This window comes from Perognathus longimembris, chromosome 20 (assembly GCF_023159225.1).
Source record: "Perognathus longimembris pacificus isolate PPM17 chromosome 20, ASM2315922v1, whole genome shotgun sequence".
In the NCBI taxonomy this organism is placed as follows: domain Eukaryota; kingdom Metazoa; phylum Chordata; class Mammalia; order Rodentia; family Heteromyidae; genus Perognathus; species Perognathus longimembris.
The window spans coordinates 18,104,108-18,126,433 of NC_063180.1; the positions used below are offsets into that span (position 1 = coordinate 18,104,108).

The window sequence follows — 22,326 nt, forward strand, 5'->3', positions numbered from 1 at the left end:
ACCTATGCAAGTCCCCGCCCCGGGCCCTCCAGGTTGCTGTGCCTTCACCCATTCCCCTCACCTGGTTTCTCCAGCCCCTCCCTCTAGCCAGGGATGGGGGCGGTAGGCCTCCGGTTTGGAGTCAGCTAGGTGTCCCTCCCCTGGGACCCTCACCTTCCCAAGCCAGTCCCCCCTTAGGGTGACTTCACTGCCTGGCACTGGGAGTTGGTGAGGGACCCCCTCCCCCATGGAGGGAGGTGAGAGCTGCCCCCCCCCACGCCTGACAACAGAGTGCAGGACGCAGGCGGCCCCACTCTGATGAGCAGGACCCCCTCCCTCCTGTTCCCCAGGCCCTCCATGGTCTCACACACCCCCACCCCCCACTGTCCCCAGCCCCACTGGCAGAATCAGCTTTGAGTAACTACAGTTTTTCTCGCTGTTGGAGAAGACTTATTTGTTGGAGTTTCAATTGTTTAATGGTCTGGGCTTATTTTGGAAAAAAAAAAAAAAGAAACAAAAGGATTCTGATCTTTGTTATGTGCCATTTCATGGGGACCCCGGTGGCCTTGCTTCCATGACTCAAGCTGGGGTGCTTGAGCGCTTCAGTGTGGGGGGAGGGGGTGACACCAGAGGCCTTGGCAAGTGAAGACGTGGCCTTTATTAACAAATGGGGTGGGGCTCAGCAGGGTGAAGGGTTGGTTCCCCAAGACCACTAAAAAAGTGCCTCCCTGCCCCCAAGAAGGGTCAGCCCCAGCCCCTCCACAGCCCCAGGACTCAGTCACTGTCACTCTCCGCCTCACTGGAATCGGAAGCCGGGGCTTCGCTGCCATCCTGGGCTGAGTGCTCACTGCCACTGGGGAAGGGGCTGGCGCTGCGGCTGCGGCTCGGGCTGCGGCTCCTCTGGCCACCGCCATCACTGCCACTGTCTGAGTCATTGTCGCTGCCACCACGGGCAGGCCTGTCCTCCTCGTCGGAGTCAGCATCATCCTCGGAATCTGCGTCACTGCCGAAGATCTCCTCTTTGTCCCGGGCAGCCCGGGCTTCATCCTCACTGCTCTCCTCCTCGCCACTGCCACTCTTATCGCTTGCCTCGTCCCTGTCGCCCTCCTCGCGGTCACTCTCGCTGCCAGAGCGCTCATCCTCGCTGCCCTCCTTCTCGCTGCTGCTGCCCTTCTCCTGTTCCTCATCTGTAAGGGAGCACAGAGAGGTGAGACCCAGTGTTCCACCCTCCCTCACTTCCCAAGGCTTAGACCCCTCTATTGAGCCCCACCTCTACCTGAGCCCCCAGCTTCTTTCTCCTCAGCCTCCATCTCCTCCTCCTCTTCCTCCTCTGGCTCGTGGTTTTCCAGCTGAGCCTTCCGTGCCTCCTGAAAGAAGCATAATGGGACAGAGGAATGGCATGCAGGTCAGGCCACTGCCCCTCTCCTCTCCCCACAGCTGCCCTCGCTGGGTGGGCCCTGGGAGCAGTGATGGTCTCACCTGAGCTTCTAATTCCTTCTCATTCATATCCCGGTGTTTGACCACAAGCAGAGCATTTGTACCTGACTGGACGCCAGCCTTGGCGCGGCGTTTACTGAGGCGGACCCTGCAGTGGGCAAGTTGCATGGAGAGGGTGAGAGGTTGAACTTAGACACTGCCAGAGAGGGGGGTTCTATGTGAGAGCTCAGCAGTGCTCACCCTGGACAGGATACAGAACTGCCTCTATAGAAAACACACTTAAGTGATCCACGTTCATTCATATATGTGGGCTTGGAGGCTACCACATAAAGACCAAGAGCTGTCACATGTGGGTATCTGCCTTTTGAATAACAGGAATTTATGGTCCCAGTGGACCTTTCTGCCCTCAACAGAGCAACTGGCCAGGGACTGAAGCTGGGAGGTTGGTACCATGTGGGTGTGGCCCCCCCAGAACCCACTTGTTCGTGGGAACAGAATCTGCGATCTCTTTTTTTTTCTTCCAGGCTTGGGACTTGAACTGTCCCTGGGCTTTTGTGCTCAAGGCTAGCACTCTACCACTTGAGCCATAGTTCTACTTCCGGTTTTCTGCTGGTTCACTGGAGATAGGGGTCTCAGAGACTTTACTGCCCAAGCGGGCTTTGGTTCTCAGACCTCAGCTTCCTGAGTAGCTAGGATGACAAGTGTGAGTACCGGTGCCCGGCTTTTAATCTCTATAAAGAAGCTTGTCACACATGCCAACTTTTACACCAAGGGCCCCAATACAGCAGATAACTTCTTTCAGCCTTCAGAGGAATGTGGGTCACATTTTTAAGGTTGAGTATCTAATGTTTCACCTTAAACACACATCTAATTTTATATATTGCCTTCTACTTTAGCTATGTTTGCTTTTCACATCAGGTCTTATATTAGGGAAAGCAGGTATGTGCCCTGCACAAAAATATAAAGATTCCCACATTACCTGAAGATTTTCTAGGCCCAGTCCATGAGCATGAATGCACGCCTCCCACAGACTTGGCAGCCAAACACTAGTGGCTCCCACCTGTCATCCTAGCTACTCAAAGAGGCTGAGGGCTGAGATTGGAGGATCACAGTTCAAATCCAGTATGGGCAGAAAAATTTGAGAGACACATCTCCAGTGAACAACCAAAAACCCAGTAGTGGAGCTGTGGCTTAAGAGGTAGAGCAAATAAAGCTAAGGGATAGCACCCAGGCCCTGAGTTTAAGCCCCAGGACTAGCACACACACAAAAAAAACACATAGCAAATGCTGGTGCAGACATGCCCAAGGTGGTCCTGTCCTGCCCTGCCCTGGTCACCTACCAGCCCTGAGTCCTGAGAAGCCTGAGGCAGGCTGAGGGGAGAGCAGGCAGAGTACCTGGTCTCCAGTTCGTTGTAGTACACCCCATCGCCCTCCCGGAAGATGAAGAAGTAGTTTTCCTCGTAGCCCTTGCTAGCCTTGTTTTTCACGTTCCAGTTGTACTCACGAGCTATCTTGTAGTCATACCTGTGGATAAAGGGCAGTCAGCTCCCAGGGGTCCCCAAGGAGGAGAACAGGATACTTCTCAGTTCTCACCACACAGTCCCACCCACACGTCATCTGGAGCATAGTCCATCTCCTCCTCCTGGTCCCGCTTTCGCTTCTTCAGTGTCTCTTCCACAGGCAGGAAATAGGCCACAAACTGGTTCCCTTCCTCATCCATCATGCCCCTGGTGGAGGAGGACAGTGGTCAAGGGGGTGGGGGTGGAGGGGGAAGGAGGTGTGGGTCCAGGGGGGTGACAGGACCAATGACCTGATCATGGCCTGAGACATCATCTCCAATGCAGCAGCACCACTTGTGTCTTTGGGGGCCGGGTCAGAGTCAAAGATGACCTGAGCGCAGGGGTTGATCCACATCTGGCAGGGTGAAGGCACTGGGGTTAGTCTGGAACTGGCAGGCAAAGGCCATCCTTCTGCCTCCTGCCCTGGGCCTGACTGACCTTAAAGTCTGGGAAGACAGGCATGACCTCTACTGGTGTCACCCGGGGCTTGCTGTAATGCTGGGAGATCTGCTAGGAGCAAAAAAAAGCATTGAGGAAAAGCTCCCTCCATATCTCCATCTACCTCCCCATCCTGGTCCCTCAGTTACCGATTTCTGGGCATCCTCAAAAGTCTTCTCAATGGCAGTGATCTGGCTATCCCTGTCTTTATATATTTCTTCCTCTGTGAACTGCTGCTTCACAGAAACCCCAATCCTAGGAGTGAAGAGAAAGTAGGCTTTAGGAAGCCTCTGGACTATGCTCACCCCTCCTCTCCCTTCCTCCCCTCCTTGTCTGCAGCTTACTTGACCTCGGGCTTCTCATTGGAGATGCCATAGCGGTTGAACTCAGTGGAGATGTATTCTGTCTTCCGCATCCATGGCACCACCTTGGCGTGCTGCTGGGATCTGATGGGAATGCAGGCGCCTCAGGACCCCATTGCAAGGATGCCCCCTCACTGCAGAGCCCATCCCAGCCACACCCAATGCCCACTGATTCTCCCTTCACCTCTTCGAACTGGTAGGAGCCTGGATCTCTTCTTCCAGAAGCTTCTCATCTGCTGGATCCAGGAGCACTAGACAGCAAGGGACAGGAAGACCATGAGGGAGGCCCAGGACTGTCCTCTGCTGGCCTAAAGCAGACCCCCTCCCTGTCTCCCCACACACCATTGGGGTCGATGCGGTAGGTATCGGGGTTGATAAGGTCGATGGTGACCCCCAGGTCTGGCTCAGTCAGGAGGTCATGTTTGTGCTGTTTCTCCAAGGAAGTTGCCTTGTATTGGACAAACCTGGGTAGGCAAACACGGTCCTTGGGGTTTCCAGATTTCAATCCCACCCTTCATACCCCTGCTTCCCAAAAACTAAGCTTCTATGGGATGAAATGTTCCTTCCCAGTGTTGGAGTCTTAAGGCTGGCTCCCCGGTTTGGGAAGCGACTTGGAGGCTGCTTGCTCCATTCATTACTAACCCAAGGAGAAAGCACAAGACAAGCAGGTCTTACTTTTAAAGCACCTCTTTAGTAGTTTCCCCATCCTTAACCTTACTCTCACCTGTTCTGGTCGAAGGGGTAGGTGATGAACTTGGGGTCAAAGGGGATGTCAGGAAGGCTATTGCAGTACTTGACTCGGCAGACCACTCCAGACCTAGGAAAACAGTGGCTCAAAACTAGACCCTGCCATCCTCCCTCTGTCAAGTGTAGTGCATGCCTGTAATCCCAGCACTGGGGAAGTTAAGGGAGCATCCCCAGTTTGAAGCCAGCTTGGGCTATACAGGAAGACTCATGTCTCTCAAAGATAAAAGGGGGGAAAAAAAGGCTTCTGCACCCCACCACTGCTGCCACCCTCATACCCCGCCGCCACCACTCCTGGGTAGTGCCTTGGGGACTCACCTCTCAGGCAAAGTCCGATGGGAATTGGGCCTGGTGGGGAAGAAAAAGATGGTTAGAGGTGGGTGCCGGAGACTCAGGCCTATACTCCTAGCTACTCAAGAGGCTGAAATTTGAGGATCACGGGTTTGAAGCCAGCCCGGGCAGTAAAGTCCATGGAAACACTTCATCTCCAATAAACTAACCAAAAAGCTGGAAGTGGTGTTGTGGCTCAAGTGGTAGCACGCTAGTCGAGCACAGAGAGGCTCAGGGGCAGCGCCTAGGCCCAGAGTTCAAGCCTCAGGACCGGCAAAATAATCATAAAGTGAGTACCAAACTTCCAAAAGGCCTAGTGCCTTTGGGGAGGGCGCTGTAGGTGCTTTAATGAGCAGGGCTAATTGTCCCAATTCCGAGGGCTTGAACGAGGGAAGCCACGCGATCGGTCCCCTTTTAGCGGGGTGGGGGTAGGATGTCGCCCCAGTGCTTTATTGAAACCCCCACAGTATCGAGAGTCGTTTTCTGGAATATACTCCTACTGGCGGAATCGAAGTAAGCAATCCCCTCCGGGGGAGTCTCCCAACTCCAATAGCGGAGAGGTATGGGAGGCACTGACGGGCCACACCGTAAGTCCCCGACGAAGGGGGCTCCGTGACGTCACGGGCAAACCTGCAGTGGCGTCATAGCCATGTTACCTCTCCCCACCACCATCACCACCAGGCCTGGCAGAAGCCCAGATGTAAACTGTAAAGTCGGGTGGCCGGGCGCCCACCTGTGGCCGTCCTCCCGCTGGGCCTGCGTCTGGATGGTGGGCGCCATGGCGACGCGGCCTGGTTGCGCCGAGGGCGGACGCCGAGGGGCGTGCCGGCTAAGGTGGCCGCCGGGCCTGAGGCGGGGCTCTCGTGGACGGCGCTCTCCACGGGAAGGCTAAGAAGAGGTATGCAGAAGAGCTTGCGTTCCGGTAACCCCGCTGGCGGCGCCTCGGACCGACGGACACCCAGCTCCAGCGTCGCCAACCGCCGCCGAGATTCTGAGGGCCGGGACGGATCTCAGCCGCGAGTCCTTCGGAAAATAGAGTCCGGATCAGACCCGCCCGCTAATTGGCTAGCTGTTGGATAAAGGGAGGCGCTACCAAAGGAAAAACCTCTTGTGATTGGTGAACATATTTCCCAGTCTTGGCAGCCGATTGGAGATTAATGAAGGCGGAGCAACGCCTCTCCTGTGATTGGCTAAATTGCCTGGAAGGAGGGGATAATTATGGAACGAGACTTGAGTCAACGCGGGAGACTCGCTCTCTCGTGACGTTCTTCCGGGAGCCGCTCCGGCAAACATGGCTGCTCCCCAGCAGCAAGCTTCCGCGGCTGCATCAGGGGCTGGTGTGGCAGGCCCGGGTTCTGCTGGTGGCCCGGGGCCCCAGCAGCCGCCAACGCAACTGGTGGGACCAGCCCAGAGCGGGCTCCTGCAGCAACAGCAGCAGGACTTCGATCCTGTGCAGCGGTATAAGATGCTCATCCCGCAGCTGAAGGAGAGTCTACAGGTTTGATTGATTGATTGATTGGGAGCTGCTGGGAGCCAGCGATGTTCAGCTTGTCTGAGTCCAAGGAGGCGTGCTGAGGAGCTGTTTAGGGAGAAATCATGGGCAGGGAAGAGGGTAAGACTTGTTTGGGTCAGTCCGCGGACTTGAACTCAGAGCCTAAGGGTTGTCCCTAATCATCTTCCCGCAAGGATAGCTCTCTAGCACTTGAGCCACACTCCCACTTCTGGCTCTTTGCTGGTTAATTGGCTGACTTTGAACTGTAATCCTTATATCTCAGCCGCCAGAGGAGCTAACATTGCAGAAAGTGAGCCACCAGCGTTGGGCAATTTACTCATTTTAGTGAGATTGATGCAGATGTAGAGGCTGGGAAGGATTGACTGCAATTTTGAAGGGAAAGATATTTTAAGGGAGAAACTGGGCTCTGGTCCTGCCCTCAGATTGTACAGAGATTCTGCTCTGCCCATGATTGGTGGATGAGGAACATGTCCAGAGGTCATTGGTGAGAAGCCAAGGTGAGGGCAGGCCTCTGGGAAAATACTGTTGGGGATTGTCAGGGCAGTGGGAACCCTGGCATTATTCTACAACTGTCAGGAGAAGAGGTACCAGGTGAAGAGAAGGCCTGAGGTTAAGTGGGTCTCAGGAAGGAACATAGTTCTTTGTAAGATTTGTTTCTCCATCCTCATCATTGTTTTTGTTTTATTTTGATTTTTTCCCAGTCCTGGGGCTTGAACTCAAGGCCTGGGCCCTGTCCCTGAGCTGCTTTTGCTCAGGGCTAGCATTCTTCCACTTGAACTACAGCCCCACTTCCCGGTTTCTCTGTGTATGTGGTCCTGAGGAATCAAACCCAGGACTTCATGCATGCTTGGCAAGCACTGTACCTCTAAGCCACATTCCCAGCCCTGTCTTTTTTTTTTGCCAGTCCTGGGGCTTGAACTCAGGGCCTGGGTGCTGTCCCTGGCTTCTTTTTGCTCAAGGCTAGCACTCTACCAACTTGAGCCACAGTGCTACTTCTGGCCTTTCCTATATATGTAGCGCTGAGGAATCGAACCTAGGGCTTTGTGTATACGTGGCAAGTAGTCTACCACTAGGCCATAGTCCCAGGCCCAGCCCTTTTTTTATTTATTTTGTTTTGTTTTTTTGGCCAGTCCTGGGGCTTGGACTCAGGGCCTGAGCACTGTCCCTGGCTTCTTTTTGCTCAAGGCTAGCACTCTGCCCCTTGAGCCACAGCGCCACTTCTGGCCATTTTCTGTATATGTGGTGCTGGGGAATCGAACCCAGGGCCTCATGTATACGAGGCAAGCACTCTTGCCACTAGGCCATATCCCCAGCCCTTTATTTATTTTTTTTAAACAGACCTTGATGAAGGTTGCAGCCCAGAACTTGATTCAGAACACCAACATTGACAATGGACAGTAAGTGCAGACCCCATCCACCATTTGGTGGTATGCCTCACTGTGAAATCAGGGCTTACAACCAGGGGTGGGAGCCCAGGGCGACAGCCAGGGCAGAGCCATGAGGAATGGGAAGGGCAGATGGGAACACAGAGGCTTCCTTAAGCCACAGGACTGATGGGCTGGGTGGTTCAGGGGGGTTGGGGGGGAAGCATGGCAGTAATTCCAGAATGAGGCCCCAGGGTTCTGAGTGGAATGTTACAATTGGCACAGAGACACAGGGGCCTATAAATGACAAGTTTTGAGAGAAAAGTATTAGGTTATCCTAACTCACCCTACTGTTAGAAACTCCTCCCCCCATGCCCTACCCCTCCTGTTGGCAAGCTCTACCTGGATGGCCTAGGCATGATATACTGACACTTGAGATTGGTGGATACTGGTGTCCCAGAGATTGGACATCTCTCTGTTACCCTTTTCTCCCTGTTTACAGAAAGAGCAGTGATGGACCCATACAGCGCTTTGACAAATCTCTGGAAGAGTTCTATGCACTGTGTGACCAGCTGGAACTCTGCTTGGTAAGCCACCTTCTGGACACTGGTGACTACTGTGCCACCCTGTTCCCTTCCCTTGGTGTTCAGTCAACTCCCTCACTGGTCATCTCTGAGCCACACCTGAGGCTGAGGACATAGTAGTGCCCTACTCTTGCTTTTAAAGCTTGGCGTTAAGTGGAGTCACAAATATAAGCCCAAATAAGAACAGCTCAGTGTAGTGAGTACTATGAAGGAGAAGCACAAGCTAGGGGCTGGTGGCTCACACCTGTGACATTAGCTGCTCAGGAGGCTGAGATCTGAGAATCGCAGTTTGAAGCCAGCCTAGGCAGCTGCGCAAGTCTGTGGGACACTTTAGTAAGCCAGCACAAAGCTAGAAGTGGAGCTCAAGTGGTAGAGCATCAACCTTGAAGGGAAAAGCCAAGGGAGAGCACTCAATCTCTGAGTTCAAGCCCCAGTGCTGGCACACACTAAAAAGAAGGAGGAGGAGTGAAGGGGAGGTGAAGGGAAGATAGAGGCAGGGGTTGGGACTAGAATGAGGGTGGCTTTGGGGACGTTGCAGAACCCTGGGCTGCCAGTACAGAAAGAATGGTTCAGAAAAGACTACGGATGGAAAGACTGGAACACAGGACAGAGGAGGAGTAAGAGCTACAAATCAGACAGGTGGACCTGTGAGCCTTGGCTTCCTCCCTTGGAGAATGCACTTTGAAGAAAATCTCAGCAGCATCACACTGGGAAGTTTGTACCCTGATTTCCTTAGCTGCTAGGGGCAGAACAGCAATGGGTGGGTGGGGTGGGGGCCAGGGCTTTAAACTCCTATCAGGCATGAATGGCAGGAGATTCAACCTGGCTGGGCTGTAGTAGGAAGTTTGACTATAACCCTGAATGTCCTGGGGAGCCCTGGAGGATTTTGACAAAAGACATCATGGACCCATTGTTTTTTATTTATTTATTCATTCATTTATTATCAGTCATGGGGCTTGAACACTATCCCTGAGCACTATCCCTGGCTGCTTTTTTGCTCAAGGCTAGCACTCTACCACTTGAGCCACAGCACCACCTCCAGCTTTTTCTGTTTGTGTTCATGCATGCTAGGCAAGCACTCTATCACTAAGCCACATTGCCAGCCCCATGAACCCATTTTCTTTTTAAGCCTCTGCTCACTGGCAAATGGTGGTATGTGTGCAAGAAAGACTGAGAAAGGAGGTGGGATTCCCAAGAAACAGCCAGGGCAGGGCCTTTGGGAAGGGGAAGGACAGATGGGAATTCAGGGGCTTCCTTAAGCCAGTACTGAACTGAAGGGCTGGTTGGGGGGAGAGGAAATTTGCAGGATTGGGCCCTAGGGCTCTCAAGGTAGGAGCCTGCAAACAAATAGGAGGTTGGGGACTATGATCCTGGGGTGTAACAGCACCTCCTGCCCCACCCCACCTCTGAGAGAATGAGGAGAGAGAAGGCAGAACCTGGGAAGCTGGGCACCGGAGGCCCTATAATCATAGCTACTCGGGAGGCTGAGATCTGAGGATCACAGTTCAAAGCCCACCCAGGCAGGAAAGTCCATGAGACTCTTATCTCCAGTTAACCACCAGACAACCAGAAGTAGAGCTGTGGCTCAAGGTGGTAGAGCGCTAGCCTTGAGCAAAACAAGCTCAGGGACAGTGCCCAGCCCCTGAGTTCAAGCCCCATGACCACAAAAAAAAGAAAAAAAGTGAAGGGGAGCTGGGAATGTGACTTAGTGGTAGAGTGCTTGCATAGCATGCATGAGCCCTGGATTCGATTCCTCAGCACCACATAAACAGAAAAGGCCAGAAGTGATACTGTGGCTCAAATGGTAGAGCACAGAGAGGCTCAGGAACAGAGCCCAGGCCCTGAGTTCAAGCCCCAGGACCAGCAAAAAAAAAAAAAAAAAAAAAAAGTACTTAAGAAGTAGCAGCCAGAGAAAGAAGAGAACCTGGGACAAGAGACATAAGGGCATTCATGGCCGATGCCACCAAGCTTTTTTTTTTTTGGCCAGTCCTGGGGCTTGGACTCAGGGCCTGAGCACTGTCCCTGGCTTCTTTTTGCTCAAGTCTAAAAGCGCTCTGCCACTTGAGCCACAGCGCCACTTCTGGCCATTTTCTGTATATGTGGTGCTGGGGAATTGAACCCGGGGCCTCATGTATACGAGGCAAGCACTCTTGCCACTAGGCCATATCCCCAGCCCCCACCAAGCTTTGAGTTAGGGCAGGAACCAGATCCCTAATGTTCTCCATGCATCACTGAAAACCATATGCAAGAAGACCCATGCCATGTTGCCCTGTTTCCAGAAGAGGAAACTGAGGTTGCCCCCAGGTCACCCAGCTGCTGATGAGCACTGCAGTTATTCCGCCCCATCACAGACGCCAGGGAGCCTCAGCTGGCCCTGGGGCTGGGGGCTGACCACTGCAAGTGCCTGGAGCGAGGCTGATGCTGGGCCCTTGCTTGCCTGCCCACAGCGCCTGGCCCATGAGTGCCTTTCGCAGAGCTGTGACAGTGCCAAGCACTCTCCGACGCTGGTGCCCACAGCCACCAAGCCCGATGCTGTGCAGCCGGACAGCCTGCCTTACCCACAGTACCTGGCCGTCATCAAAGCTCAGATCGCCTGTGCCAAGGACATCCACACTGCCCTACTGGACTGTGCCAACAAGGTCACGGGCAAAACACCTGCACCCCCTCCTGGGCCTGGGGGCCCTATCTGAAGTCTGGGGTGAGCAGTAAGGCTGCTTGGGTTGGGTGGGTGGGTCTCTAAGAGGGCAGGAAAATGAAGAGAAGCTTAAGCCAAAGCTGTGGTGTCTGGTTTATTTTTCCTACCTAGCACTGGCCAGCAGGGGGCAGCAGAAGCCACATGCTGACCAGGGGCAGAACCCTGCCTCTGCCTGGGCCTCCTGCCTCCCTGCCAGGCCTAGACTGGACTTTGAACTGGCAACTTGATGACTTGTGTTCCTGGGGCACATCCTTCCCCCACCCCAATTGACTGAGGAACAACGCCCTGGCTCAGCCCTTATCAGTCCTTGTGTGAGTCTGTCTGTCTGAGCTTGGTTGCTCTTTTCTCTAGCTGTTCCTCCATCTCTCAACATCCTTCTGTCTTTCTGACTCTGTCTCTACCCCATATTTGTGTCTACCCTCACAATCTTGTATCTCCCTGCCCCCCAACTCCTTCCCTCGGACTGGGAAAAGAGCCTCCCAGGGAACACAACCAAGCCCAGACAACACACACCCCCAGCACCCCTCCCATGTAACTAAGCTGCCTTGCCTGGGGTGGTTGGCCCAGAAAAGGAGAAGTGAGGGTTCTAGGCCCTGATCTCTGCACTGCTGATACGGGAGGGGCTGGGGGCCCCCGCCCGTACCCCCGCGTCAGCAGAACTCCAGTGAGGCACATTGTGTAATGTGTGGGGAGGCCCGGCCCAGATGGACGCCTGGGTCTCTATATTTTTAGCCCCAAAGGAGAAGTGAAAAGGCGCTGGCAGGGTGAATCATCCTCTGTCCTGGGGAAGAACCCAGCTCCGGGAAGCAGGGCCCCACCAGCACCCCTACTTCACTGCCAGCTTCAAGGAGCTCAGCCATGGCCTTCGGGCCTGGGCAAGTACTACACAGGGCCTCCCGCCCAGGCCCAGCTGTCAGGCTGTGTGAGGAGGCCCTGGTGACTCAGCCTGGTTGGGCAACTGTCCTGCCCAGCACCTTCCATGCCCTGGTCCCCGTGTCACCACCCAGCAGCCTCCTGCCCTGTACCCCATGTCTGCAAATGAACCCCAGACGTCATGAGCTTGAGGCCCACGGTGTGGGATGGGGGCTGGCGCCTGCTTCCTTAGAAAGAAGCCTTAGTTCACTTTCTGTCTAGTGAAATCAGCCCCCACTTGGCCCACCTAGAAAAGGCAGTTCATTGTGGGCCATCATCATGAGAAGAGGGCAAGTTCAAAGCCAACCTGGGCTATTAGAGAGGCCCTATCTCAAATGACATCTTTACAGCATCACCTAGATGAGTGTGTGGTAGGATGGGACTGCAGTCCAGCCCAGGTGACACAGACCACTCCTAGTCCCCTGAGCATCTCTCTTGGCCACACAATCCCCACTTACAAAGTGGTATTTCTGACCGCTCTTATTCACACACACACAAAAAAAGTCGCATGAGGCTGGCTCAGGCCTGTCATCCTAGCTACTCACTCAGGATGAGCTCTGAGGATCACAGTTAAAAGCCAGCCCAGGCAGGAAAGTCCGTGAGACTCTTACCTCCAATAAACTCAAAAAGCCAGAAGTGCTGTGGCTCAAGTGGTAGAGTGCTATCCTGGAACACAGAGAGGTTAAAGGACAGCGCATAGATCCTGAGTTCAAGCCCCAGGATTGGCCAAACAAAAACACTGCATGAGCTCTGCCCCCAGCAGAGCCTACCAGCAACTGGCCTGGCACACAAAGAATGTACTGGCAGGGATGTGGGCACATTTAGAAGAAGACGGGTATGCCATGACGCAGGTGCCAGCAATGACAGTCCAGGCCCAACCTCAGCCTCCTGAGTAGCTATCATGACGGGCGTGAGCCCCCAGCACCTGGCTTGGAGCTCATATTCTGACCGGATTCCCTGTTAGGTAGATGAGATACTTGCAGAAGCAGCAGAAAAGTGGAGGGAAAAAGTCAAGATGGTACAAGAAATTATTTAAGATTAAAGGTAGCTCAGGAGATTCAGTAGAAACTCATGCCTGGGCGTGAAACATCTGCCTATAATCCCAGCACCTGAGAGGATGGTTCCAAGCCGGCCTGGGCTGCACCTTGGGAGACTATCTCAAAAAAATGACTTTACCGGGTGCTGGTGGCTCATGCCTATAATCCTATACGAAGGAGGCTGAGATCTGAGGATCATGGTTCAAAGCCAACCTGGGCAGGAAAGTCAGTGAAACTCTTATCTACAGTCAACCTCTAGAAAGCCAGAAGTGGCGCTGTGGTTCAAGTGGTAGAGCACTAGCCTTGAGCTGAAGAGCTCAGGTGACAGCCCCAGGACAAAAATTAAAAAAAAAAAAAAGTTTATATTAGGTTAGGGCTTGAACTGAGGGCCTTGAGATTTTGATTGGCTATAACACTCTACTATTTGAACCACACCTCCACTTTTAGCTTTTTCCTGGTTAATTGGAAGTAAGAGTGGTTTGCCTGCTGAGGCTGGCTTTAAATGTTATAATCCTTAGATCTTAGGTGCCTGAGTGGCTAGGATTATAGGCATGAGCTACCAGTGCTGGGTTGTTCTGGGTTTTTTTGTTGTTGTTGTTCTTGCCAGTCCTGGGGCTTGAACTCAGGGCCTGAGCACTGTCCCTGAGCTGTTTTTGCTCAAAGCTAGCACTCACAGCACCACTTCCGGCCTTTTCTGTTTATGTGGTGCTGAGGAATCGAACCCAGGGCTCCATGTGTGCTAGGCAAGCACTCTACCACTAAGCCACATTCCCAGCCCCTCTGGTTGTTTTTAAGATAGTCTTTTTTTTGGGGGGTGGGGGGAGGAGGCCAGTACTGGGGCTTGGACTCAAGGACTGAGCACTGTCCCTGGCTTCTTTTTGCTCAAGGCTAGCACTCTGCCACTTGAGCCACAGTGCCACTTCTGGCCGTTTTCTGTATATGTGGTGCTGGGGAATTGAACCCAGGGCCTCATGTATATGAGGCAAGCACTCTTGCCACTAGGCCATATCCCCAGCCCCTTTAAGATAGTCTTGTATCTTGTTTAAGCTAGTCTGGGCTATCGTCGTCCTCCTACAGGCTGTCTTCCATCCTTAGCTGAGGTAATAGGCATATACTACCATGCACAGCTTTTTTCTATTCACATTCATTATCTTCAACTTCTTTTGCCTAAGCTGACTTGGAACTGTGCTTTTCCTGATTTCAGCCTCATAAAGTAACTGGGATGACAGCCAGATTTTCTCTATGGAGATGGAGAGGAGAGGTCTCTTAAAACTCTTCCCCCGCCCCATAGTCACCTACATCTCCAGGTCTACAGTAGTTAGGGATTACAGGTGTGAGCCACCAGTGCCTCGCTGACATTTTTTAAAAATAGACCCTAACGGTTGAAGGAAGACTTGAGAAGATCATAGAACAGACCTGAAGTAAAGCGAGTCATATGAACATCCAGGGTAAAAAAACAACATTCCAGAAAGTGGGACCTGCAGTGCAAAGGCCCTGAGGTAGGAATGTGCTGTGGGGTTGTTGAGACAAAATCTGGGATTTGGGCTGTGAGGAAGGAGCAGGAGAGGAAGGCCAGTCTGTCGTCATAGGGGGGCCTTGGTCATGACTTGCCTTTTTAATTTTTTTGGTAGTGTGGGGCTTGAACTCAGGGCCTGGGTGCTGTCCCTTGAGCTCTTTTACTCAAGGCTAGGGTTCTACCACTTGGGAGCCACAGCTCCAGTTCTGGTTTTCTGGTGGTTCATTGGAGATAAGTCGTGGACCACGATCCTCAGATCTCAGCCTCCTGAGTCATTACCCTTGCAGGTGTGAGCCACCAGCCCCTGGCCAGGACTTGACTTTCTGCTAGAGATTCCACAGCCTACTAATGCACAACCACACACCTGGAGGGATGTGTATGCACAACCATTGCATGTGTCAGCCAAACACCAACCAGGGATCCCACAATCACACCCTACCCCCTGGCAGATCAGATCCCAGGAACAGTCTCCCCAAGCCCTTTAAGAAAACCATCCAGCACTGCCAATCCACAAACAGCCCTCTCACCACCACTTAACCGGCTATCTCTTCACCCCATCAGCAGACTTTGCCCTGCATGGAGCTGACTCAGCCCTGCCCTCAGCCCAGTGGCAGCCGAGGCCTGATTGGCTGGGGACACAGATAAGCCCTGAGCCGCAAAGTCTCAGGTGCCGGTGTTGTGTACACTTCTGTGCCCCCAGACACGCGAGCAAGCTGGGTGAGGGGGGGGGCGCCCTGGGGGGGCTGGGTGAGTGCAACCAGCAGCCATTATCTTTCCCTAGTCATGGCGTGGCACGGTGACTGCTGACGTCAGACACCAGAGTTCAGTCGTGTGACTGGAACCACATCCAGACACCCAGCCTACCAGGCTGGCTTACACACACACAGGTGAGGATCTGTAGACACAATCTGTACACATTGCAGCTGCCATGTCTAGCGTGAAGGTAGTGTGTGGGCAGCCAGTCTTTTAGCCAGGATTCAAAGACTGTTGTCCACCCCCCCCACCCCCCCCATACAGGTGAGCAGGGGGTGCCCCATCCACGCATGCCCACTCGAGGGCGGCTGCTGTCACTAGTACACTGGAGCGGCACAGGCAGAACGCAGGTGGCACAGGCCTGGGCCTTCCCTTGCCTGTTCACAGGCCCTGTGGGATCCAGGGCATGGCGCAGGCCGTCCCCTCCCGACTGCACACCCAGCCACCACAGAGTGGGGGGCTTCCCCCCCCCCCCCCCCCCCGGTCATGCATGCCTCCCCACCAACCCAGGCAATCCCAGGCCGGGCCACGGGTCCCCACCCTAAGCTCCACCACCCCCAGGGCGCACGGGCTCCCACACCCCCGCGTTTCCCGTCCCCGCTTGTTTTTCTGGAAACTCTGCTCTCCTTTCTCCCCCCGCCCCCCCCCCCGCGGCCGGAAGTGCTTGCTGTATTTTTAGCCTCTCTGGTTTCCGCCCCTTTCTCTCCTCCAGCCCCCACCGCGCAGGCCCTGCGGCCCCGCCCGGCCCGGCCCGCCGGCCCCTTCCCCACCGTCATTCCAGAGGGGTTTCCCGGCCGCCCGACCCGCCTGGGCCCGCGGGCTTCCCCGCCGTCTGCCGTCTGGGGGGGAAGGGCCGCCCCAGCTTCCTCCTGGCCTGGGGGACCTGACCCCTTGTCTGAGGGAAGAGGCTGGGGCCTGGACTCCTGGGTCTGAGGAGGTTGGGGCCTGTACCCCTGGGTCTGAGGGAGGAGGCTGGGGGGGGGGGGTGTTCTGTGAGAGGAGGGTTGGGGGAACCTGACCCTCAAGTCTGAGGGAAGAGGGCTGAGACCTGGACCCCGGGGTCTGAGGGAGGAGGCCTGGAGTTGGCCTGTACGGTAGGAACTGGAGCTTGGCTTTCTGAATCCCACAGTCTTGGGGGGGGGCGGTGGCAAAGGTGATGTGGAACAACCTTGGAGGGAGGCCCCATCCCCACCCTCCCGGCTCTGGTCCCCGTGACTCAGCAGAGGGGAGGGCCCCCCACACCCTGAGTCAGGGGTGGGAATTTCTCCCGTCTCCAGGGAATCAAATCTGGTACGGCTCAGCCGGGATTGGGACCAGAACCAGAATGATCCCCCAGAGACTCCAGGGCTCCTCCCACCGTTGGTTTGGTCCTCCCAGAGGCTCTGGGGCCATGTGGAGGCTGGGCAAAAGGCAAGGTCCCTCCCCTCCTCCCCCCCCCCCCCCGTGTCCCCAAGGCTGTGTTTACAGCCGACAGGAGCCCTGGTTACCAGAGAGGAACCGGGGTGTCCGGGCCCAGCCTCCCCCGTCATGGCTTCCAGGAAGGCCCCCTCCCCCTCGCTCTGTCCGTGAGTCACTGGAGGCCGCAACCGTGCCAAGACGGCCTGTGGCCCGCCCAGCTCACGGGACCAACCCCTGGAAGGCCCCTGCACCCCTCAGCAGCCTGCCTCCCGGGTTTCCCCCACTGCTCCCTAAGGTCTAAGCAAATCAGCCCGGAGCCTGGCCTGAATCTTCTTGCCTCAATACAAGCCCTCCAGCAAACACTGCAAAAGGCTGACCTCCTGCGGCCTAATCTCTGTTCTGTGACGATCTCTCTTCCCCCCCCCCCCCCTTTCTCTCCCTCCTTCCTCCTTCTCCCTCTCTCTCTCTCTCTCCCTCCTTCTCTCTCGCATTCAAACCTTGCCAGTTCATCCAGACTCCCGTAGGCAAATGAATTCTCCACTGCCTGGCCTGGTGGTACATACTTGAAATCCCAGCTACAGCCTGTGAGGAAGCTAGAGGACCCTGAGTTCCTGAACTACAAAGAAAAACCAAAACAAAAAGCAAACAAACAAAAAAACTTGGCAATCTGGGAAATGATCCTGGAAAATTTAGACTTTGGTAACAGCATTGTTATTTAAAAAAACAAAAAAAAAACTAACATTGAGGATGGCCTATTTCTTCCACCTTAAACCAGCCATCTTCCTCCATAATAAAAGCCTTCACTATTCCAAATTGAGTTTTTTTCAGAGGAGAAGCCTCCTAATTTAAGGCCCCAGGATGAGGCTGCTGCTTCCCTTCAGTAGCTGGAATAAAAGTAATTTGACCTTGAGTTTCCCATCTCTTAAGTGGGCACATTGAGTGTACTGGCAGAAGTACCATTTCTGAACAGTGTAAGGCTTGGAGGGATACAGTGGTCCAATTTGGAGAACGTAGCCCCTTATGACCCTTACTAAAGCCAGGGTTCTGTGGCTCATGCCTACAATCCTAGCTACTCAGGAAGCTGAGGTCTCAGGATGGTGGTCCAAAGCCAGTTTTGGCAAGAAAGTCCCTTATCTCTTGGCTGGGAACATGGCTTAGTGGTGAGTTCGATTCCTCACTTATCACATAAACAGAAAGAGCTGGAAGTGGTGCTGTGGCTCAAGTTAGAGTGCTAGCCTTGAGCAAAAAGGGTTCAGGGACAGAGCTCAGGCCCCCAGTACTGACCTAAAAGAAAGGAAAGAGATTAAAAAAAAAAAAAAAGGAAGAGAGAAAGTCTCATCTCCAATTAACCACCAAAAAGCTTGAAGTGATGGCTCAAGTGGTAGAGCACTAAATATACCAAGTTCAGGTTCCAGTACAAATATTCTCTCTCCCTCCCTCCCTCCTTCCCTCTTCCCCCTCCCCCCCCCCTCTGTATACTGGACCTCACCTCCAGAGAAAGCCAGGTTGAAAGGTTTTAAGAAGTTTGAGAGAACTACCCTCTTCCAGGCCCCTGGGGTTTCTGCAAGTATTGTTTCTCTTTTTTCCCCTCTTTTTTTGTGTGGTGTATATGAGAAAGCCTGTTCTGGGGCTTGAACTCAGGGTCTGGGCACTGCCCTTAAACTTCTTTTTGCTCAAGGCTAGGGCTCTATCACTTAACCACTTTTCTGGCTTTTGGGGGTAGTTTAATGGAGAAAAGAGTCTCTGAGACTTTCCTGTCCAGGCTCACTTCCACCTGAGATCTTCCTATCTCAACCTCCTGAGTAGCCAGGATTACAGGCTTGAGCCTCTGGCTCCAGGCCCCAGATGATGATGATGATGATGATGATTATTATTATTTAAGAAAAATTGCCAGTCCTGGAGCTTGAACTCAGGGACTGGGCACTGTCCCTGAGGTTCTTTTGCTCAAGGCTAACACTCTACCACTAGAGCCACAGGGCCACTTCTGGCATTTCTGTGTATGTGGTGCTGAGGAATGGAACCCAGGGCTTCATGCATGTTAGGCAAGCACTCTACCGCTAAGTCACATTCCCAGGCCCTATTTATTATTATTACTTTTTAATATGGTCCTGCCCTACCTCAGCCCTCTACCCCCCCCCCCCCCAACCTTCTTCCAATTTGTGCTGGGACTCTACTCACTTCCCATCTCCTCCAGCCTTAAGTCATGCCCACTCCCTGTTTAAGTGTGTGTGTGTGTCTTGCATTTTTCCCTCTCTCTTTTACGGCTTTCTCTCTAGTTATGTCATTTCCCCACCCAGGTCTGTGGGTCTGTCACAAGCCCACGCCCCCTTGGACTCTGCCCAGGCCTTTGGCTCCGGGAACCCTCCCCCCACCTCTGCCCTAGTTCCCTTTACTCTTCAGTCTCCAACCTTGAAAACTAGGCAGACATCCCTTACACACCACCACCCCCTACACTCACAACCCACTCCCCACCTCCAGGGCTCCCCTCGCAGCCCCCCGCCCTCCTCCCCCCCCCCCCCCGAGTGCCAAGTTCAGGGTCAGCTAGCCGGGGGCGGGCGGACGGAACTGGTAAGTGGCCTGCGGGGCCAGGCCGCCCGCCTGCGTCCGGGAAGCGCCCCCTCGGCCTCGCCCTGGCCACGCCCCCTCACGGCGGCCACGCCCCCTCGGCTCACTATAAAATGCCGGCGTTCCCCCGTTCCCCCCACAGCCTGACTACGGCGCTGGGACCCTCGGCTTGCTTCTCTCCGCGGCTCCCCACGCCAGCCATGGATCTCTCTGCCATCTACGAGGTCAGTGTTGGTCGCGGGCGCTCCAGGGGAGCCGCACACTTTCCGGATGGTTCTCTCGGGCTGCCAACTTGGGCGTGGGGTGGGGGAAAGGGCAGGGGCATGCCCTGGTTCCCCCTCCACCAGACCAGGCTTGGACCCGCCAAGCCCTGACTGGGTCCCCGGGTCCCCGGGGGTGTGGACCGGAGGGGGGAAGGATCTTGGAGACGGAAAGCCGGCGCCAACCTAGGGTTTAAAAGTAGGGGTGTCTGGGGGGCGGAAGCGGACCCTCGCCCCTCACGTGCGGATTGTCTGGGTTTTTTGTTTGTTTTGTTCTTTTTGTTTTTGCACGGGGGGGTGGAAGTGTCAAGGGTAGGTAGGGGTGGGGAATTGACTTGGGGCCTCCGATCTCTCCCATCAGAGATTTCCTAAAAAAGTCAAAGAGGATCCGGGCTCTGGGGTCAACTTTGTGTTGGGTTGTGAAACTGTTGGCTGCCCGGTGCTCCCTCGGACCCGGGGGAGGGGGAGAGGCCCCAGAGGTTCAAAGTTGGGGAGCAGCAGTGTGACCCTGGCAGAGACCCCCGTTCCCCCGCCTTCGTCCATCAGGAGAGCCGGGGATTCCTAGATCCTTCCAGATTGGTTTCATCTGTGGATCTCAACCCTTGTTATGAATCACGGGTGGGGGGGGGGAGCTGGAACCCTTGGGGTTTGTGAGATTGGGTGGGGCTCCGGCCGGGGAGCCCACAAACCGGCCTGGCAGGCTTCTGTGAGTGTCCTGCAGCTGGGGCGGGGCGGCGTCTTGGCCTTTTCTTCGTCGGGTGTCCTAACCGAACCCTGTTCCCACAGAGCCTCCGGTCGCTGAGCCCGGACCTGCTTTCATCAGACCAAGGAGGAACCGAGTCCCCTGGGCTCTGGAGCCTAAATGCATCCGATCCCAGCCTGCCTGGGGTGGTGGGTTCTCGCCTGCCTGGCCGGTCCACCAGCCTGGTCGAGAGCCGAAGCTGTCATTGGGTGCCCCCACCCCCTGGCTTTGCACCCCTGGCTCCTCGCCCGGGCCCCGAATTGTCACCCTCACCCACTTCACCGACGGCGACTCTGACCACCTCATCTCGCTACAAGACCGAGCTCTGCCGGACCTTCTCAGAGAGTGGGCGCTGTCGCTATGGGGCCAAATGCCAGTTTGCCCATGGGCTGGGTGAGCTGCGTCAGGCCAATCGCCACCCCAAGTACAAGACAGAACTGTGCCACAAATTCTACTTCCAGGGCCGTTGCCCTTACGGCTCCAGATGTCACTTCATCCACCATCCCGAGGAGGACCAGGCTGCCCCGGGTCAGCCACACGTTCTGCGCCAAAGCCTCAGCTACTCCGGCCTGCCCTCGGGCCGCCGGGCCTCGCCCCCACCGGGCCTGGGGGGCCCTTCCTTGTCCTCCTGTTCCTTCTCCCCCTCCAGCTCCCCGCCGCCCCCCGGGGACCTGCCACCTTCACCCTCCGCTTTCTTTGCTGCTCCCGGGACCCCTGTAACTCGAAGGGACCCCGCCCCTTCCTGCTGCCCCTCTTGCCGAAGGACCACTCCTGGCACCATCTGGGGGCCCCTGGGGGGCCTGGCTCGGAGCCCCTCTGCACAGTCCCTGGGGTCTGACCCAGATGAGTATGCCAGCAGTGGTAGCAGCCTGGGGGGATCCGACTCTCCTGTCTTTGAGGCTGGGGTCTTTGGGCCACCCCAACCTCCAGCAGCCCCCCGGAGACTCCCAATCTTCAACCGCATCTCTGTTTCAGAGTGACAAGTGCCTGTCTAGACATTGAGCTGGAAATCAAGGAGGAAAACACTTGTTGGGGAGGGGGCGGGTGTGTGCCGCAAATCCCGTGGCCCTCTGTCCACATTCCAAAAATGCATTAACCAGCACCCCTAACGATGCCACATCTAGGGCAGGTCCCTGGTGCCCAGGCGCCGTGTTTCTGGTGTTAAGGACGGCAGTGTTTTCTGGGATGTAACTGAAAATGTAGCAGATTTGAAGGAGGCACTGAGCCCTCCTCTCCCACCCCAACTCTGGTCTCCTGGAATTGTCTGTGCTGTGAAGATGGCCCACCCCTTTCCCATTCTTCCCCCAGGTGTCCCCTGGGGAGAAGCCTGGTGCTCAAAATGTCCCTCAAGCATCTAGCCAAAGCCATTGCCAAGTTCCCCCTCCTATACTAGTGGGGCCCCCCTTTTTTTCTTTTTATTTATGACGACTTTTATTTATTCTAATAAGATTTTATAGTATTTATATATAGGGTCATCCGATTCCCTTGTATTCTTTTTTTCTAATATTGGAAAACGGTGATACCATTGTGACAATGTTATAATATATAAAGTAATATATATATTGTTACTTTCAAAGTCTATTTTTGTGTGTGTGTCTGTGTGTGTTGGAATTTTTAAATAAAAGAAACCCGAGTGGAAGCTGCCTTCTTGACTTACAGCCGGAAGGGTGGGGTGCCTTTTTTTTTTTTTTTGGCCTGACCTCCAAACCTTATCGAGAGTTCTATCGCCCAGTGGCACTTACCTGGCAGGAAGTGACGTCAGTAGTCTGGCGATTCACCTGAGGGGGCGGGGCCAGGTGAGATCACCGGGAATGGAACCCGGAGAGCCAGTTCCTGAGCTGCTCGGGCGGGGAAGGGGCCGGGCCGGGCCGGGAGGCGAGCGAGCGGGGCGGAGGGTACGGAATGTGCTGGATCGCGGGGGCGGGCGGGGCAGGGGAGGGGCCACCCCAAAACTGACATGGGGCGGGGGTGGGGCCTACAGTCGTCACCACAAACTTCGGGGTTGGGGGGGGAAAAGTTAGTAGAGGGGCTTTAAATACAAGTTTGGAGTTGCAGAGCCCTGGGCCCTCTGGGCTCTCAGGCCGCGTCCCCGAGTCTGATGGGACCCAGGGGCTGGGGGTCTCCGGGTCTGCGACCCC

General features: G+C 55.0%; 3 protein-coding genes across 3 annotated transcripts; 2 read left to right on the forward strand and 1 right to left on the reverse strand.

Moving 5' to 3' along the window:
• Positions 1-618: 618 nt before the first annotated feature.
• Positions 619-5,869, reverse strand: Paf1 (PAF1 homolog, Paf1/RNA polymerase II complex component). The gene is made up of 14 exons (XM_048368615.1): positions 5,583-5,869; positions 4,838-4,867; positions 4,500-4,592; positions 4,118-4,239; positions 3,960-4,026; positions 3,758-3,859; positions 3,563-3,668; positions 3,414-3,482; positions 3,227-3,330; positions 3,027-3,143; positions 2,812-2,940; positions 1,459-1,564; positions 1,256-1,346; positions 619-1,166 (listed from the first exon to the last, which is right to left on the reverse strand). The coding sequence occupies exons 1-14, from the start codon at positions 5,627-5,629 to the stop codon at positions 754-756; spliced, it is 1,596 nt and encodes a 531-aa protein (XP_048224572.1). The 5' UTR covers positions 5,630-5,869; the 3' UTR covers positions 619-753.
• Positions 5,870-6,109: 240 nt separating this feature from the next.
• Positions 6,110-11,074, forward strand: Med29 (mediator complex subunit 29). The gene is made up of 4 exons (XM_048368618.1): positions 6,110-6,347; positions 7,701-7,759; positions 8,229-8,313; positions 10,758-11,074. The coding sequence occupies exons 1-4, from the start codon at positions 6,141-6,143 to the stop codon at positions 10,998-11,000; spliced, it is 594 nt and encodes a 197-aa protein (XP_048224575.1). The 5' UTR covers positions 6,110-6,140; the 3' UTR covers positions 11,001-11,074.
• An 8,184-nt stretch (positions 11,075-19,258) lies between these two features.
• On the forward strand, positions 19,259-22,020 carry Zfp36 (ZFP36 ring finger protein). The gene is made up of 2 exons (XM_048368617.1): positions 19,259-19,410; positions 20,233-22,020. The coding sequence occupies exons 1-2, from the start codon at positions 19,300-19,302 to the stop codon at positions 21,166-21,168; spliced, it is 1,047 nt and encodes a 348-aa protein (XP_048224574.1). The 5' UTR covers positions 19,259-19,299; the 3' UTR covers positions 21,169-22,020.
• Positions 22,021-22,326: the final 306 nt, after the last annotated feature.

Coding starts and splice junctions, on each gene's coding strand:
- Paf1 (XM_048368615.1), bottom strand. CDS start 5,629: ATGGCGCCCACCATCCAGACGCAGGCCCAGCGGGAGGACGGCCACAG. Junction 1,565..2,811: donor TACAACGAACTGGAGACCAG/GTACTCTGCCTG, acceptor TGCCCACTGCAG/GGTCCGCCTCAGTAAACGCC. Junction 1,347..1,458: donor AGAAGGAATTAGAAGCTCAG/GTGAGACCATCA, acceptor TGCTTCTTTCAG/GAGGCACGGAAGGCTCAGCT.
- Med29 (XM_048368618.1), top strand. CDS start 6,141: ATGGCTGCTCCCCAGCAGCAAGCTTCCGCGGCTGCATCAGGGGCTGGT. Junction 7,760..8,228: donor ACCAACATTGACAATGGACA/GTAAGTGCAGAC, acceptor CCCTGTTTACAG/AAAGAGCAGTGATGGACCCA. Junction 8,314..10,757: donor ACCAGCTGGAACTCTGCTTG/GTAAGCCACCTT, acceptor GCCTGCCCACAG/CGCCTGGCCCATGAGTGCCT.
- Zfp36 (XM_048368617.1), top strand. CDS start 19,300: ATGCCGGCGTTCCCCCGTTCCCCCCACAGCCTGACTACGGCGCTGGGA. Junction 19,411..20,232: donor ATCTCTCTGCCATCTACGAG/GTCAGTGTTGGT, acceptor CTGTTCCCACAG/AGCCTCCGGTCGCTGAGCCC.